The sequence below is a fragment of the Haliotis asinina genome, chromosome 14 (genome assembly GCF_037392515.1).
Source record: "Haliotis asinina isolate JCU_RB_2024 chromosome 14, JCU_Hal_asi_v2, whole genome shotgun sequence".
Lineage (NCBI taxonomy): Eukaryota > Metazoa > Mollusca > Gastropoda > Lepetellida > Haliotidae > Haliotis > Haliotis asinina.
The window spans coordinates 47,009,785-47,023,775 of record NC_090293.1 but is presented as its reverse complement, the minus strand read 5'-3'; the positions used below and the strand labels follow the sequence as shown (position 1 = coordinate 47,023,775).

The window sequence follows — 13,991 nt, the reverse complement described above, 5'->3', positions numbered from 1 at the left end:
TCCTCTTATAGTTGCTGCAACAACCACGTTTGAGTCAAACGACATGGGTAACTGGATTATTAACCAGACTGAGCTTGTTCCTGGGCAGACATACATCTGGTACGACACTTACGCCTCCCAAATACCGAACGACAAATACAGGTACGTCCCTGCAGCATGCAGCGTGTGTTTGTGTGAGTTTAGTTTCATGCTGCTATAGCAATACTCCAGCAATATCACGACGGGGAACATTAGAAATTACTTAACATATTGCTTGGTGGGGAGGCTGTGTGTGTGTGTGTTGGGGGGTGCAGGGGTGGGAGAGGGAGGGTGTGTGTGGGGGGGGGGGGGGGGGGGCGATAGCGTTAACCACTGGAATCATGCATCTTAGAGTGAACTTTATTCTTCATTTCATTCTGTAAGGCCGTACACAGCAATGTTCTAGGAACCAATATCATGCACATCGATCTAAGCAGTTGGGATACGTGCCAGCAATGTCATCGAGTACGATCACCCCATCCTGTTAGTCGCCTTCGGATGGGTAGCTGAAGACAAATTCTAACCCGGTTGTCTACGGGTGTAATGGTGAATAAATTAATACCTAAATACGAACTGAGTTGACAGATGTATGCTCATGGTCTGTGGCTAATGATATTATCACGGCTTAATGTACCCTAAATGTTGTGATTCAGGCCAACACATGACCACACCCACAGTGACACAAACACTGGCTGGTTCTTGTGGGCAGACAGTTCTCCAGGTTCCTACAAGGACACAGCAACAATCATCACTCCAACAATCAGCCAGACAGGGCCTCAGTGTCAAATGCAGTTCTTCTACTTCATGTCTGGGTATTCTCTGGGAACTCTGGAGGTGTACATGAAGTTTGGTACCAACATGCAGCAGATGTGGTCGGCGAGTGGAGTGCGTGGGACAGCATGGACAAAAGCACTCATCTTCCTTGGATCCTCGCAATCCTTTGAGGTACGTTCAGATGTATAAGCATATTTTTGCAAGTCAACTTTGTAAGTGTAACATATGTAATATTTGGGATTACACTTTCTTAGTAAAGCACAAATTCTTGTGGAAGTCGCAGTGACTGCGGGTTAAGCGGCTGACTTTTTGTCCTGGCGATTAGGTGCCTGACTGTATGGGTGCGGGCTCGTATCCTGGATGGGACTCAACCAAATCAAAATACTAGAATTTGTACTTTACTAGAAAGTGTAATCCCAAAATATGACACATTTGGCCACTTTCTAAATAGCATTTTGTAGTTATAACTTTGTAAGTAGTGACTAAAGATTTCTTCTTCATCATCTTCTTGAGTTGTGACAACCAAATTAATGATAATTCATGGGTGATCCACCTGACGAAGGGGCAGGAATTAGCCTTGAAACGTCGTGATAAAAGAATTAAAGAAGTTGTCATCCATAATAGTGTCTTGTATTACCTCACCAACTTCTAAATGCCTTTGAAGAATTTTAACCAAATTAATGTCTGTATAAATTCAGAAGGATTGTGGACTACCCCTGCTACCCCTTAAGTCCGTAAACTGTCTACAACACTGTAATATTTTCCGTTTCATGAGTGTTCTGACACCCAAAACCATGACAAGTATAACACTCGTGGCAGCGAGGTCACTTTATCAGAAAGATTCTTGGCAGCTTTATCAACAATATCTCCCCGCAGGTGGTAATCCAAGCAAGACGTGGCCGTGACTACCAAGGCGACATTGGACTCGATGATATATCCTTTATCAACTGTAAGCCAGTGACACCGTCCCCCAACGGATGTGATGCAACACAAATGACCTGCAGCAACGGCTACTGCATTGACCAGTCCAAAAAGTGCAACTTTGCCGACGATTGTGGAGATAATTCAGACGAAATGGTCAGTTTGGAGAGACGTTGACTTTCTTTGTCTCCATATGATAGAATTTAAAACAGACTTCATTGACGTTACCATGGTCGGATGAATTGCCTGTACTTCTTTAACTGAATGTAAATGTTTCAGTGTTGCTATTCTTTTAAAGGTGTTTGAGTGCCTGGATTGAAGTAGATCAGGGTTTCAAGTGTTGTTTATCAAAATGAAGACACACGTTTGATACCTAAGTCGTTACAACCAGAATGGTTTGTATGTGACAGAACCTTGTACATTCACTTACTCAATGCTTTTCTCGTTCACAGCAAACACAATGTGATAGTCTGTACCCAGGACGATGCGACTTTGAGCATTTCATCTGCTCGTCTTGGACTCAGGAGATCAGTGGTACGCTCAACTGGACATTGCACCAAGGTCCCACATCGAGCGCAGGCACTGGACCTTCGGTGGACCATACATCACGTCATGATACAGGTCAGTTGTTTTGTTCACTGGTGGCGATGTTTTATAGACCTTGGTGAGCGACTGGTTGTTTGATGCTCACATGGGATGTGTTACCAGGTTCATGGATAAGACTGAAGGGAACCGAGCCACCTGTTTACCAGCCATGATTCACTGTAACAAAACCATGCAGTACTACTAAAAGAAGCGGTGTTCTCGAATCAGCCATTCCCCTGGAACCAATCTATACGAAAAATGGTCATCAGGCATTTGAAAATAATTGGCACCAGAATTAATTCCTTTGCAATGTATACGTTTAAATCAAGATTGAGCATATTTGCCTTTTGCCACGTGGTTTAGATCATAGTACACTTATTTCATTATTTCACACTTACCTTTTCTGATATCCCTTCCCAGGACACTACCTGTACATAGAAACCTCCCCACCAAACAGACCAGGAGACAAGGCCAGACTCGCATCCTTTACCATCAAGGGCACGTCAAGGAACTGCGTGGTAAGTGATGTCTTTGTGACATGGCGAACTTTGGGGATCTACTTCAGTTTGTTTGGCCCCAGCCTTGTGAAGGGGTTCCAGATTCGGGTGGCTGAATGGTCGGGTTGCCACTCTCCCAGATTTGATCGACTGTGAGTCATTGTATCCTGACGGCGTAAATCGTTGCTCATACTTTTAATCACTGTTTAGACAGGCCGTTACCATATTGTCAAAATATTACTGCGTTTGGTGTATTTTGTCTTAATATATGACATGCCTACACGAAAGGGAGCGAAACTCTGTTGCAGGAACGGTACCATCAGAATGGAGATACCTATGTTTTAAACTATTTTCCACTTTTAGAACTAGAACCAGATTAATATTAATTTGAACTGATTTGATGAAGGGCTCAACTGACAATATTTTGGCTTCTGTCGACCTTTCTGTCATTTAAGGTATGTAGTATAACTCAGATAGATACAATTACGCCAGTGGGTTTCTTTTTCATCGTTTTATTCCAAACTGTTAAACATGTCATCGTATATCAATTGTGTGGATCGATGCTCATGAAACTGATCACTGGATTATCTGGTCCCGACTCGATTATTTATAGACCACCGCCATATAGCTTTTATATTGCTGATTGTGGTGTTAACCCACCAACCAACATATTAGTCATTAAATCCAAACTGTCAGTTCGTAATACTGGTTTCTTGTTCCACAAAGATCCGATTCTGGTACGACATGAACGGCGCGGATGTTGCTGCACTCACCATATACAAGAGATTCGACTACACAGCGAATGGGCTGTATATGATCGCCAACTACACCACGAATACAGGAGACGTGTGGATAGAGTCACAGAACACGCTGGACAACAAAGGCGGGGCAGGCGACTACCGGGTAGGTAGTGTTATAAGATATGTACATTCATGAGGGGCTGACCATACCATAAACGCCATTTATGTGTAAAATCTTCAAACAATCCTACATTGTTGAGAAAACATTCATGGTGAAACTATACACTTTCACACCAACAGTCATCAGTAAATGGGTAACCGGTAGGTCCGTTTAGTATACCGGGGAGGATGTGAGCGTGATTTTTTTACCGTGATGCCATATTCAATAGGACTTTTTGATTGGAGTCACACACAATGTGGCGCTGTAACCATTATATACCTTCTTCCGCTTAAAAGGGTTTTGACCAATGAACACTAATACTATCGATATTATTCCAGGTTGTAATCGAAGCAACGAAAGGAAACGGTTACCGTGGTGATATTGCAATTGATGACGTGTCACTTACGCCAGGTTGCCAAAAAGGAGGTAAATCATTTACCAAGTTTCATATCCTAACATCCCACTAACTATTATTGCTATTTGACCAATGGTCATCTAAGTGGTATTAACATGAGCCGCATTCACAGTTTCGACACACCTACCTGTCCGGATTAGAATTAATCTTTAGCAACCCCTGCTTGTAGTAAAAGGCGACTAACAGGTTCGGATGGTCAGACCCGCTGACTTGATGAACACAAGTCATCGCATCACAATTGCGTAGATCGGTGCTCATGCTATTAGTCACTGGATTACATGACTGAAAGTCAACTATTTACAGACCGCCGCGATATAGATAACATCTTCCACTCACTCACTCGACACATCTGTTACAGGCCATATTCCCGGGGAAGCCACGCCTCCCCCTACGACGCCATCGACGTGTGCACACAACCAGCGCAGCTGCTCCAACGGAAACTGTTACAGCTGGAACGAGGCGTGCAACTTCCACGACGACTGCGGTGACCTGAGTGATGAAATAAACTGTGGTATGGAAATGATACTATTCAAACATACCAGACCCTTGTTAATGAGAAGAAAGTGAGAGTTATTATAGTTTTAAATACGTTTTAGCATATTTATTACAGGGAATATTTGAAGAGTAAAGCATGCAAAACGGATGTATAGGTTTGTCCCGTAGAGGTACACTATTAGAGAAGGTAGACTGTTACAAAGTAGGGGACCTTTGTTGAAGACCCTGGTTAGAACTGATCTTCATATATAATGATGACGATGTTTGAGATGAGATCATGTTTCACACAGGTTCAGGACAGATATTTTGTTGAAAGGGGAAATGTTACATTTTGGGGCTTCTTCGTTTCTGACAGACTATATCTAAGAGAATTTCATGTCAAATGAATATTTTGGGAAAAATGTTTTTCAGGAACAACTTGCACATTCGAAGATGGATTGTGTGGATGGAAGAATGATAAGGGAGAGAACTTTGATTGGACTACTCACACCGGAAAAACAACTAGTGTTAATACTGGTCCTGTCAACGATCACACTTTTAACAGCCCCAGTGGTAGGTTTCTTCAAACTAAGAGAACACCAGTATTTTTAACATCCCTACGACCAGCTTTGGGCTAATAGTTTTCAGACTAGCCCTGCTGGCCACATGGAATCTAGTTTACACACTGGATCAGACTTGCTGACTGTGTATATGGGTGCTCATAATTGCAACCGATTGCCTGGTCTGGTCTCGATAATTCATGTAACCGTCAACAGACGAAATGTTCATCGTTTTGCCATAATCGTAGCACATATATTTGTAATAGTGCTCAATACCAATACCTTTTTTCATTCCTCTATCTCTTGTAGGTCACTACATATACATTGAGACCAGTGGTCAAAGATACAATGGCGATACTGCAATCCTCGAGACTTCCATCTACACACAGAGTGGCCCCAACTGCCAAGTGTCGTTCTGGTACAACATGTACGGCCAAACCATCGGAACACTCAGCCTCCTTGTAAAGAGTGTTCAGGGTGGCATCGTTACTCTGTGGTCAAAGACAGGAAACCAAGGCCAACCATGGCAACAGGCCAATGTTACCATTGGTGCCAGGACTAAGTTTGCTATACTCTTTGAGGCTACAAGAGGAAATGGTTACCAAGGAGACATTGCGCTCGATGACGTAGCTCTGAACAACTGTGGAACTGGTAAGGATAGCGACTGTCCATGAAGTGGATCTGTACAATTTCTTATAACCCGTGAAGGTGCGGGTTAGAATTGATCTTTAGTTACCGAGGCTTGTAGAAGGCGACGAACTAACGGGATTGGATGGTCACTAAATTGGATGACAAATGTCATCATATCTTGTTTGCGTGGACCGATGCTCAAAATGTTGATCACTGGATTGTCTAGTCCAAACTCGATTATATACAGATCGCTGCAATATGGGCTAAAATCTCTTCATGTTAAACTATGTGAAGTCAGTTATGGCGAACGCTCACCATGTATACAGTTAAGACTGCAACTTACGAAAGTTTAGTTGACATATTAAATTGCAGTTAGCTGTACTGTGCGATGGGAGAAATATCTCTGTGTTTGTATCTTTCACTCTTATCTCTCGTTCCAGCAACACTGGCACAAAAGTGCGGTGACAACCAGTTCATATGTTCAAACCAGATGCAATGTGTGGACAACATAAACATGTGTGATAAAACATCCGACTGCAACGACGGCTCAGATGAACTTGCAAGTAACTGCCGTAAGTAATACCTCTTCGACTGCTGTATACTTCTCAAGGAGCTGAGAATCAAGCTCGTCTAGATACATGTATTGTTGTTCTTCCTCTTCTTCTCCCTACCATTGTTTCAAGTATTCAACGTACAAAGTAACAATTTATCTATTTCAGAGTAATATACTTTCATAATTAAAAACACGGGACACATGACAATGGATTCATCTGTGAATGCAAAGTGTGAATATAGCTCTAGATGATGATGATGGTGATGATGTTATATCAGAACAATCTTTACTGCAGCCACCCAGCTTGGAGACTGCACATTTGACAGCCAGGACTGGTTGAGTACATGTCAATGGACATCGGACAACAGTTCTGATGCCCAGTGGTACCAGGCTGCCCATACACCCACCAAGGGGACCGGACCCAGTAGTGACCACGGTCGACGTGCTGGAGGTTTGTAACCATTTTGAATCATAAAGCACATGTACCTGTGACATTTTACATGTTGTAGCAAGCACTGGTGACTTGTGGGTTTCAACCTGAGTCATAAAACAAATCTACCTGTGACATCTTACATGTTGTACCATGCACTGGTGACTTATGGCTTTCAACTGGGGTCATAAAGCACATATACCTGTGACATTCCACACGTTCTAGCATGCACTAGTGACCTGTGGGTTTAAACTTGAGTCATAAAGACATATTCCTGTGGCATCTTTGGACAAGAGGACTGCGGGGTAGTTTTAAACCCGGATTCTAATGCCCCCATGGCCCAGTGTGTTAAGCAAAATGATGCTGCACCCAAGTGTTTATTCCAACCGCGTCCCGTAAAGAAGGAAGTTATATTAGGTTAAGTGCTTTGTGTAGACAGTTATGTTCTGATCTGATATCATTTTCTAGGAAAATACATCTTCATGGACAGCAGCAAGATGGCTGTTGGCGACGTCGCCAGCGTCGCGACGCCCCAGTTCCCTCCCAGCAACGAGCTGTGCCATATGAGATTTTACTACTACATGCACGGGTCAACTGACATGGGACCTCTGAACGTAAGTCGAGAGAGCCATAACAAATACGTTCATTTAGTGACGTTTCAAGCTCGTGTGGTTCACAAGGGGTATTGTTCTCTCGGTATACAACAATGTGATGCATATCAACTTGCTTGATAACAATAACATCACACGGAGAAGAAGTAAAAGTTAGACGTTATCAAAATAACCTGAACACGCATTTAGCCTTGACCTGGAGCATGCAAATAACTGGGAGTTTTTACAAATCGACCTTTTACAATTTGTATTAGCCCGAAAACAACATTTCTTAACCGTTTCTGTTTCACACCTTAAGGTGTACTTGGAGAATACGCAACACCAACGAGAGCTGGCCTGGACACTCCAACACAACCACGGCGCGTGGTGGACCCGTGTTAACATTCCTATTGGTGACAATCTTGGGTTCAAGGTAATCTTCGAGGCAGAACGAGGCTCTGGTAAACTTGCTGACATTGCCATTGATGACGTCACATTCACCCCGGAATGTACCACCGGAAGTGAGTATCCATGCCCACCTGGTCGAAGAAAGTTTCTTAAATCTCCATGATGTATTCTGGGAAGGACAAAGTATATACATTGATATTGATCAAGTCGTAAATAATAAACGTCAACATCAAACACACGTTCAACGGTAAATATGAATAAATATGAAAACCACACTGAATTATTGTAGCACAACTAGGTATGGAAATACAGCTAACACCAGGTGTTCGTAAATGCTCCTCCATACAGGCAGCTCTCAAACAACATGAATGAAATACAAAAAGGCAACGCAGATTAGCAGAGGTGGTCTTAGTATTTCATCAATTGCTAGACAGACGTATGACGTATTACAGATTACTCGGATCTAGCCTCCTAGTAAGTTAACAGTGATAAGTATACTACCAAGCTGAATATGCACTGGCAAAGGGTAAGCGTAACATGAAAAACCTTGAAGACAAGACCCCAAATCAGTTATATTTCATAACACAATACATTAACTGAAAATCTGCCTAATCTCCACGAAGCAGAACTTTCTGTTCGCAAGACCAAATTCGGTCATGTTTCATGTTTCAAAAGCATGAAAACCAATATAGCGGCAACATTCCTTTCTTGGTCTTTTGAACCTGTTAAGATTACATCACTGAACTTCTTGTATTCAATCCGATTGACAGAGCCACGACCAACTAGTGGACTAGTGTGTAGCTACCAAGAGACCATGTGTGGCCCTCTCAAACAGTGTCAGCCGAAAACCTGGCAGTGCGATGGAGTGCAGGACTGCCCCGACGGAAGTGACGAACCAGCCAGTTGCCCCACCATCTCTCATTCAATCTATTGTAAGTTTTTCTTGTTTAGTTACATAAATCCAGCATCACTTCAGGGGAGCGGGTTGTATGTTATTTACTACCGTTCGAATCAATTAACGTTAGAAGATTACTATCCGGAAACAAAGGACTGCTGAGGGGACGGTAAACTAGGGAGGTTGAAGGTAGCGTACATACATACTTCTGATGTTGTCACCAACACAGCACTGTGCAATAAAACATTTTTGAGTTTGGGAATAACAGTAGGTATTATTTAAATGTATAATTTATTTCCAATCTGTGCAAATGATACCAATTCAGTGGCCAACCTTGAGGCGTCTTAGAATGATTACACCTGTGAAGATCCAATTTACAATTGATCATCAGTAGCCAGTGTTTGTCATAAGAGGCTACCATCTGGATTAGGTAGTCTTCCTCGCTGACCTTTTTGACCTATGTCATCGTGTTCTAATTGTGAAGAACGATGGCCATGATGTAAGTCAAGATTCAGTAGATCTTAAATAGATAAATAGATCTTCAGATCTTAAATAGATCTTCAGCAACCCTTGCTTGTCGTACGAACACCACCATATAACTTGGATATTGCTTGTGCGCTGTATAATTAAACACATTCGCTCACTCACACAGTTGTTAACAAACCGTGTTTTTACATCAAACAAACAAACAAGCAAACAAGATCTTAGAATGACTGTTTAGGACGCAAGTATGAACCACACGTGATCCATCTCCGAAAGTCTATTTCGAAAATGTATTGTAAAATGTCTTTCAGCAAAGAAAATCACATCGACCATACCGTCCACTCCAAGGCCGACACCAGGTGTATCGTGTCCAGATGGTAAATTTGCATGTTCTGGACGGTGTATCTCGTCCGTGCTTCTCTGTGACGGCGTAAGCGACTGTCCCGACGGCTCAGATGAAAACTCTTGTGGTAAGTCTCAGAAACATGCATGAATATCATACTCCTGAATCACAAATCGATCATAGCTACGAATGTTATAAGTCAGTGTGATAGTTACGATCTTACTTGCACTACGACTGGAGCGAGTTCAAAGTTCAGCATGCTTGAATTAACTCATGGCTGCATTTAACGCATGTGCGTCTGAAATCATAAGTGCAAGGTTTAGCATAGAGAAATGCGATAACACTACAAATGGAAGCTATCAAAACCGGCATCTGTCCAATCCAGCAAACTGTCAACACCGGCATAAAATCTCAGTCCCGTTCGTGACTTCGTGACATTTATCACCAGCTCTACAATCCGGCTCCATCAGTGATATGAGTATGTTGTGAATGAACACTGTATATGTGTCATTGTTATTTATTTTTAGTGATGCTGTTATTTGTGTTGTAATAACACTCATGCTGTGACTTTCAGAAAAGTGTTCCCACAACAGCTTCTACTGCCTCTATAAACGACAATGCCTGGGTCAATGGATGATCTGTAACGGAAACTCAGACTGCACCCAGAACAGCGGGGACCAGTTTGGTCAAGATGAGGCAAGCTGTGGAGGTGAGTGGGGATAAAAGGCGTATAAGTAGTATAAGTTGAAAACTCCCCCCACCCCCCCACCCCCACCCCCACCCCCCCAAAAAAACACGAAATGTAAATTTACTGGAAACAGAATCACTTTCTCAGCTCCCTAATGCCACATTAAGTTAAAAAATGTATGTATAATTTCTGCTGGGAATAATCGGTCGGGGTCAGACCATCCAGTGATTAAGAGCGTTAAAGGATCCTAAAGTAGCCTAGTGGTAGACCTAAGTTCCATTCCCTGCATGGGTATAATTTGTGAAGCCCATATCTGGTTCCCCCCGCCGTGAAATTGTTGGACTATTGCTAAAAGAGGCGTAAAACCGAAGTTAGACCTCCCGTTGCCATGGCATCATGTTCAATTCTCCTTTCTACCCTGTCACTGATTGTTTTCCAGCATGCCCGACCAACTACTGCCTGAATGGAGGGACGTGTGTCGTAAAGGCTGGAAACAAGGGTCCATCGTGCAAGTAAGACATCTTTACATCTGTAATTAATATCTGAGATCGTATGTTTGCTTCTCACGTTGTGATTAAGTCAGAAGAAGGTATTTTCCATCGGTTTTATATCTTAGTATTTATTCCATGTGGCCGAAGATCGATACATATGCGAAATTGGAAAAACGAATAATAAGTTTAAGATGTAAATTATGTTTTTGTGGTTTAAAACACATTACTGTGTGCAATGGTCAACCATATGACACCAGGTTTCTCCGACCATAACATATCTTTGATATGTTCACAGAACATAAATCTGTGGCGTCACATATCCCATGTAAGGCTTTTTTTATTTCCTATATGCCTTCAATATGTTTGCGTTCACCTATTTCCTGACTCACCCCAATTGTGTTGCAGCTGTTCCTCAGGATATCAAGGACAGCGCTGTCACCAGAACACCCAAGGCCCCACAGAAGCATCCGTGCAGAACCCTGGAACTAACACAGGTGAGTGGTTCATGCTGTGATAGTTGGAACTCATATTTACAAACCACGTAGATACCTGCGACCGACAAACGCGATCTTATCTTGTCTGTAGATGTTGACGACTAATTGTTTTTTTTTGTTTGATTATAATGCATGCATCTAAATGCCCAACATTTCCAAGAGTCTGGGCTTCATCTAGGATATAACTTCCCCATTAGTCTCCTCGTGGACATCCATCCACCTCTGAAGATCCGTAAATCTTCCGTATTGACGTCATGCGTCTTCTTTAATGAACACGTAACCTCTCTATTACGGACATGTAACGTCCGCATTATAGGCAAATAACCTGTTCATTATGGACATGTAACCACCTCAACATGTAACATGTATATGTACTGCTACTCACCATCTTTCCACCTGCAGCAGCGCTAGCGGCCTCCCTCAGCGTTGTCCTGGTGCTACTTGCCGTGGGCGGCGTGGTCGGCGGACTTTTCTACTACCGACGCCGAAAGGCCAGGTGCGTTTGTGAGGCCATGGGCACTATCTGAGAATCAGAGAAAATGTCGATATAGTTTGGGAAATCGTTATAATGATAGCTGTATCTTTATCATGTCATTGGTTATGCAAGTAGGTGATTGCATATGACTCAAGTCAAACCTGTTGGTCAAGGAGGTAGAGCTTAGTATCTGATAATTTTGCAAATAAATACGACCTTTGAGTACTTTAACATTTCTACATTGGAATTGAAGGTGTTCCGGGCGAGTGAGTGAGTGAATATGGTTTTACGTCGCTTTCAGCAATACTACAGCTATATCATGACGGGATACAGCAGACATGGGATTCACACATTGTAGTAATTTGGGGATTCGAACCCGGGTAAACCTAAACTCACTCACTCAATGGGTAGTTGGAAAATTGCTGAGTTCGACGTTTAAGAGCAATATGGGATCACTCGCTCAAGCAGTTATTCATTTTGCCAGCCAGCTGTTCACCTTCATACTGCAACTTTTCTGGTTTCAGGCAACTCCTATACGGAAGCGGAAGTCAAGGCTTGAGCAATCCTGTGTATGACTACGGAAGCGGAGACACTGACGTAAGCAATGACCTTTACCATATATCATGTGGAGCCACAGTATAGGGGTTCGAGGAATATTGACAATCAGAAAGATCACGAGGCGACTTGAAAATTAGAAATTCAAAATACTGGGCCAATTTACTGCAGAGCTTCGAACACACATTGGCTGTTACACATAATGACTAATGTTGTATACTGAATGAAGCCTATCTTTTTCGACGTGGAATTTTATCTCTGGAACGTGTTAGATGGCCTTTCATGGTTATTAGTTTATCTTGAATCTCAGCGTCGTAATTAATGTTTCTGTGTTGTTTTTTTAATAACACAATGAAAACAAAGAGTGAGTGAGTGAGTTTAGTTTTACGTCGCACTTAGCAATATTCCAGCTATATGGCGACGGTCTGTAAATAATCGAGTCTGGACCAGACAATCCAGTGATCAACAACATGAACATCGATCTGCGCAATTGGGAACCGATGACATGTGCCAACCAAGTCAGCTAGTCTGACCACCCGATCCCGTTAGTCGCCTCTTACGACAAGCATAGTCACCTTTTATGGCAAGCATGGGTTGCTGAAGGCCTATTATACCCCGGGACCTTCACGGGTCGAAAACAAAGAGAAACGTTTTAAATATTAATCTTTCATGCTATCATTAACATCTGGTTTCTCAATATATAAAATTTTAATATAATTATTATATTTACTTCAATTTATGAAACATTTTGTGTAAAATCGAATTCAGTGACTACTTATGCGAGACAGTTGTTTTCTCGTGTATTATCGATAGTCACTAAGCTCATATCCAATGTATCAGAGAGAGAGTTAACGACGTCAAAACTCGCATAACTTACAAATCAAAGTTATCAAGTGATTATTACATAGTTTCAGTTAACTATTAATGCTGATCTATCGGACAGTTGAGGTAGCCCAATGGTTAAAGTGATCAAAGACCAGGGTTCGATCCCCACGTCTATTAAAACGTCATCTCGTGTCCCCCTTGACATACTTCATAAAGCGGCACTAAACTATAGTCACTCGCTGATATCTCTGCCACGTGATGGTTTGATTACTTGACATGTTTTATACAACGAATCTGATGTTATATGTTTGTTTCAGTATCAGATGACGGAACTTGAGCCTCAAAATCTCAGCTCAGACGCCTCTCTGTCCATCGACAACCCGCTCTACTCTGAAGCTTAACTGACTTGGAATATGGACAATCCTGAACAATGATGACAAATCCTGAATGTTTACTTATAAAAATTGTATCCCTCGAAATCTAATCTGTAATTATTAAATGTATTGAAATGTTTTATTGTTGATTACCGATTGTAAATAAACACATGTAGAAAAATATATAACTGGTTTTTTTTGTCATCAATACAGTTCCACCGATATGCGGTGTGACGACAGGGAAACTCTGTCGTTGTGCTGTGGTGTATAAAGAGACGTATCATGCCTCGTTTGTCTGTACCAGGATCTGCTAGTCAGGTCTCAAATTCAAGATCCCTTGCCTTTTACTATAAATGATTCGTAATTACTCACGTGCTGGTATTTTACACAAACACGTGTTCAAAATAGAGGGTATTGAGAATCACCTCGACGCATCTTCTGGCCCCGATTTCTCGAGGCAAACTGAATATTTACTCAATTTTCAAATTGAATTTGGCAATTGGAAAGAGTTAGAAATTGTCCAGTGTTTAGTATTGGTTTCCCTTCTGTCAAAACACGTCAGTTTGTTTCGTGGAATCGGTGCCTGATCCATACAGAATTGGGAAAATGGTCT

General features: G+C 42.1%; 1 protein-coding gene across 1 annotated transcript in view; it reads left to right on the top strand.

Annotated features, from left to right (window-relative positions):
* The window catches only part of LOC137260842 (MAM and LDL-receptor class A domain-containing protein 2-like), a 117,465-nt gene extending 103,896 nt beyond the window's left edge, over positions 1-13,569 (top strand). The window contains exons 148-169 of the mRNA XM_067798401.1: positions 12-141; positions 672-963; positions 1,669-1,869; positions 2,166-2,334; positions 2,719-2,816; positions 3,522-3,698; positions 4,034-4,121; positions 4,469-4,621; positions 5,017-5,157; positions 5,454-5,795; positions 6,215-6,346; positions 6,623-6,778; positions 7,226-7,371; positions 7,667-7,868; positions 8,526-8,687; positions 9,445-9,603; positions 10,051-10,185; positions 10,604-10,676; positions 11,061-11,149; positions 11,552-11,645; positions 12,149-12,221; positions 13,322-13,569. Of these exons, the coding sequence (XP_067654502.1) occupies positions 12-141; positions 672-963; positions 1,669-1,869; positions 2,166-2,334; positions 2,719-2,816; positions 3,522-3,698; positions 4,034-4,121; positions 4,469-4,621; positions 5,017-5,157; positions 5,454-5,795; positions 6,215-6,346; positions 6,623-6,778; positions 7,226-7,371; positions 7,667-7,868; positions 8,526-8,687; positions 9,445-9,603; positions 10,051-10,185; positions 10,604-10,676; positions 11,061-11,149; positions 11,552-11,645; positions 12,149-12,221; positions 13,322-13,405 (3,296 nt within the window). The 3' untranslated portion in view covers positions 13,406-13,569. The remainder of the gene's footprint in view (positions 1-11; positions 142-671; positions 964-1,668; positions 1,870-2,165; positions 2,335-2,718; positions 2,817-3,521; positions 3,699-4,033; positions 4,122-4,468; positions 4,622-5,016; positions 5,158-5,453; positions 5,796-6,214; positions 6,347-6,622; positions 6,779-7,225; positions 7,372-7,666; positions 7,869-8,525; positions 8,688-9,444; positions 9,604-10,050; positions 10,186-10,603; positions 10,677-11,060; positions 11,150-11,551; positions 11,646-12,148; positions 12,222-13,321) is intronic.
* Positions 13,570-13,991: the final 422 nt, after the last annotated feature.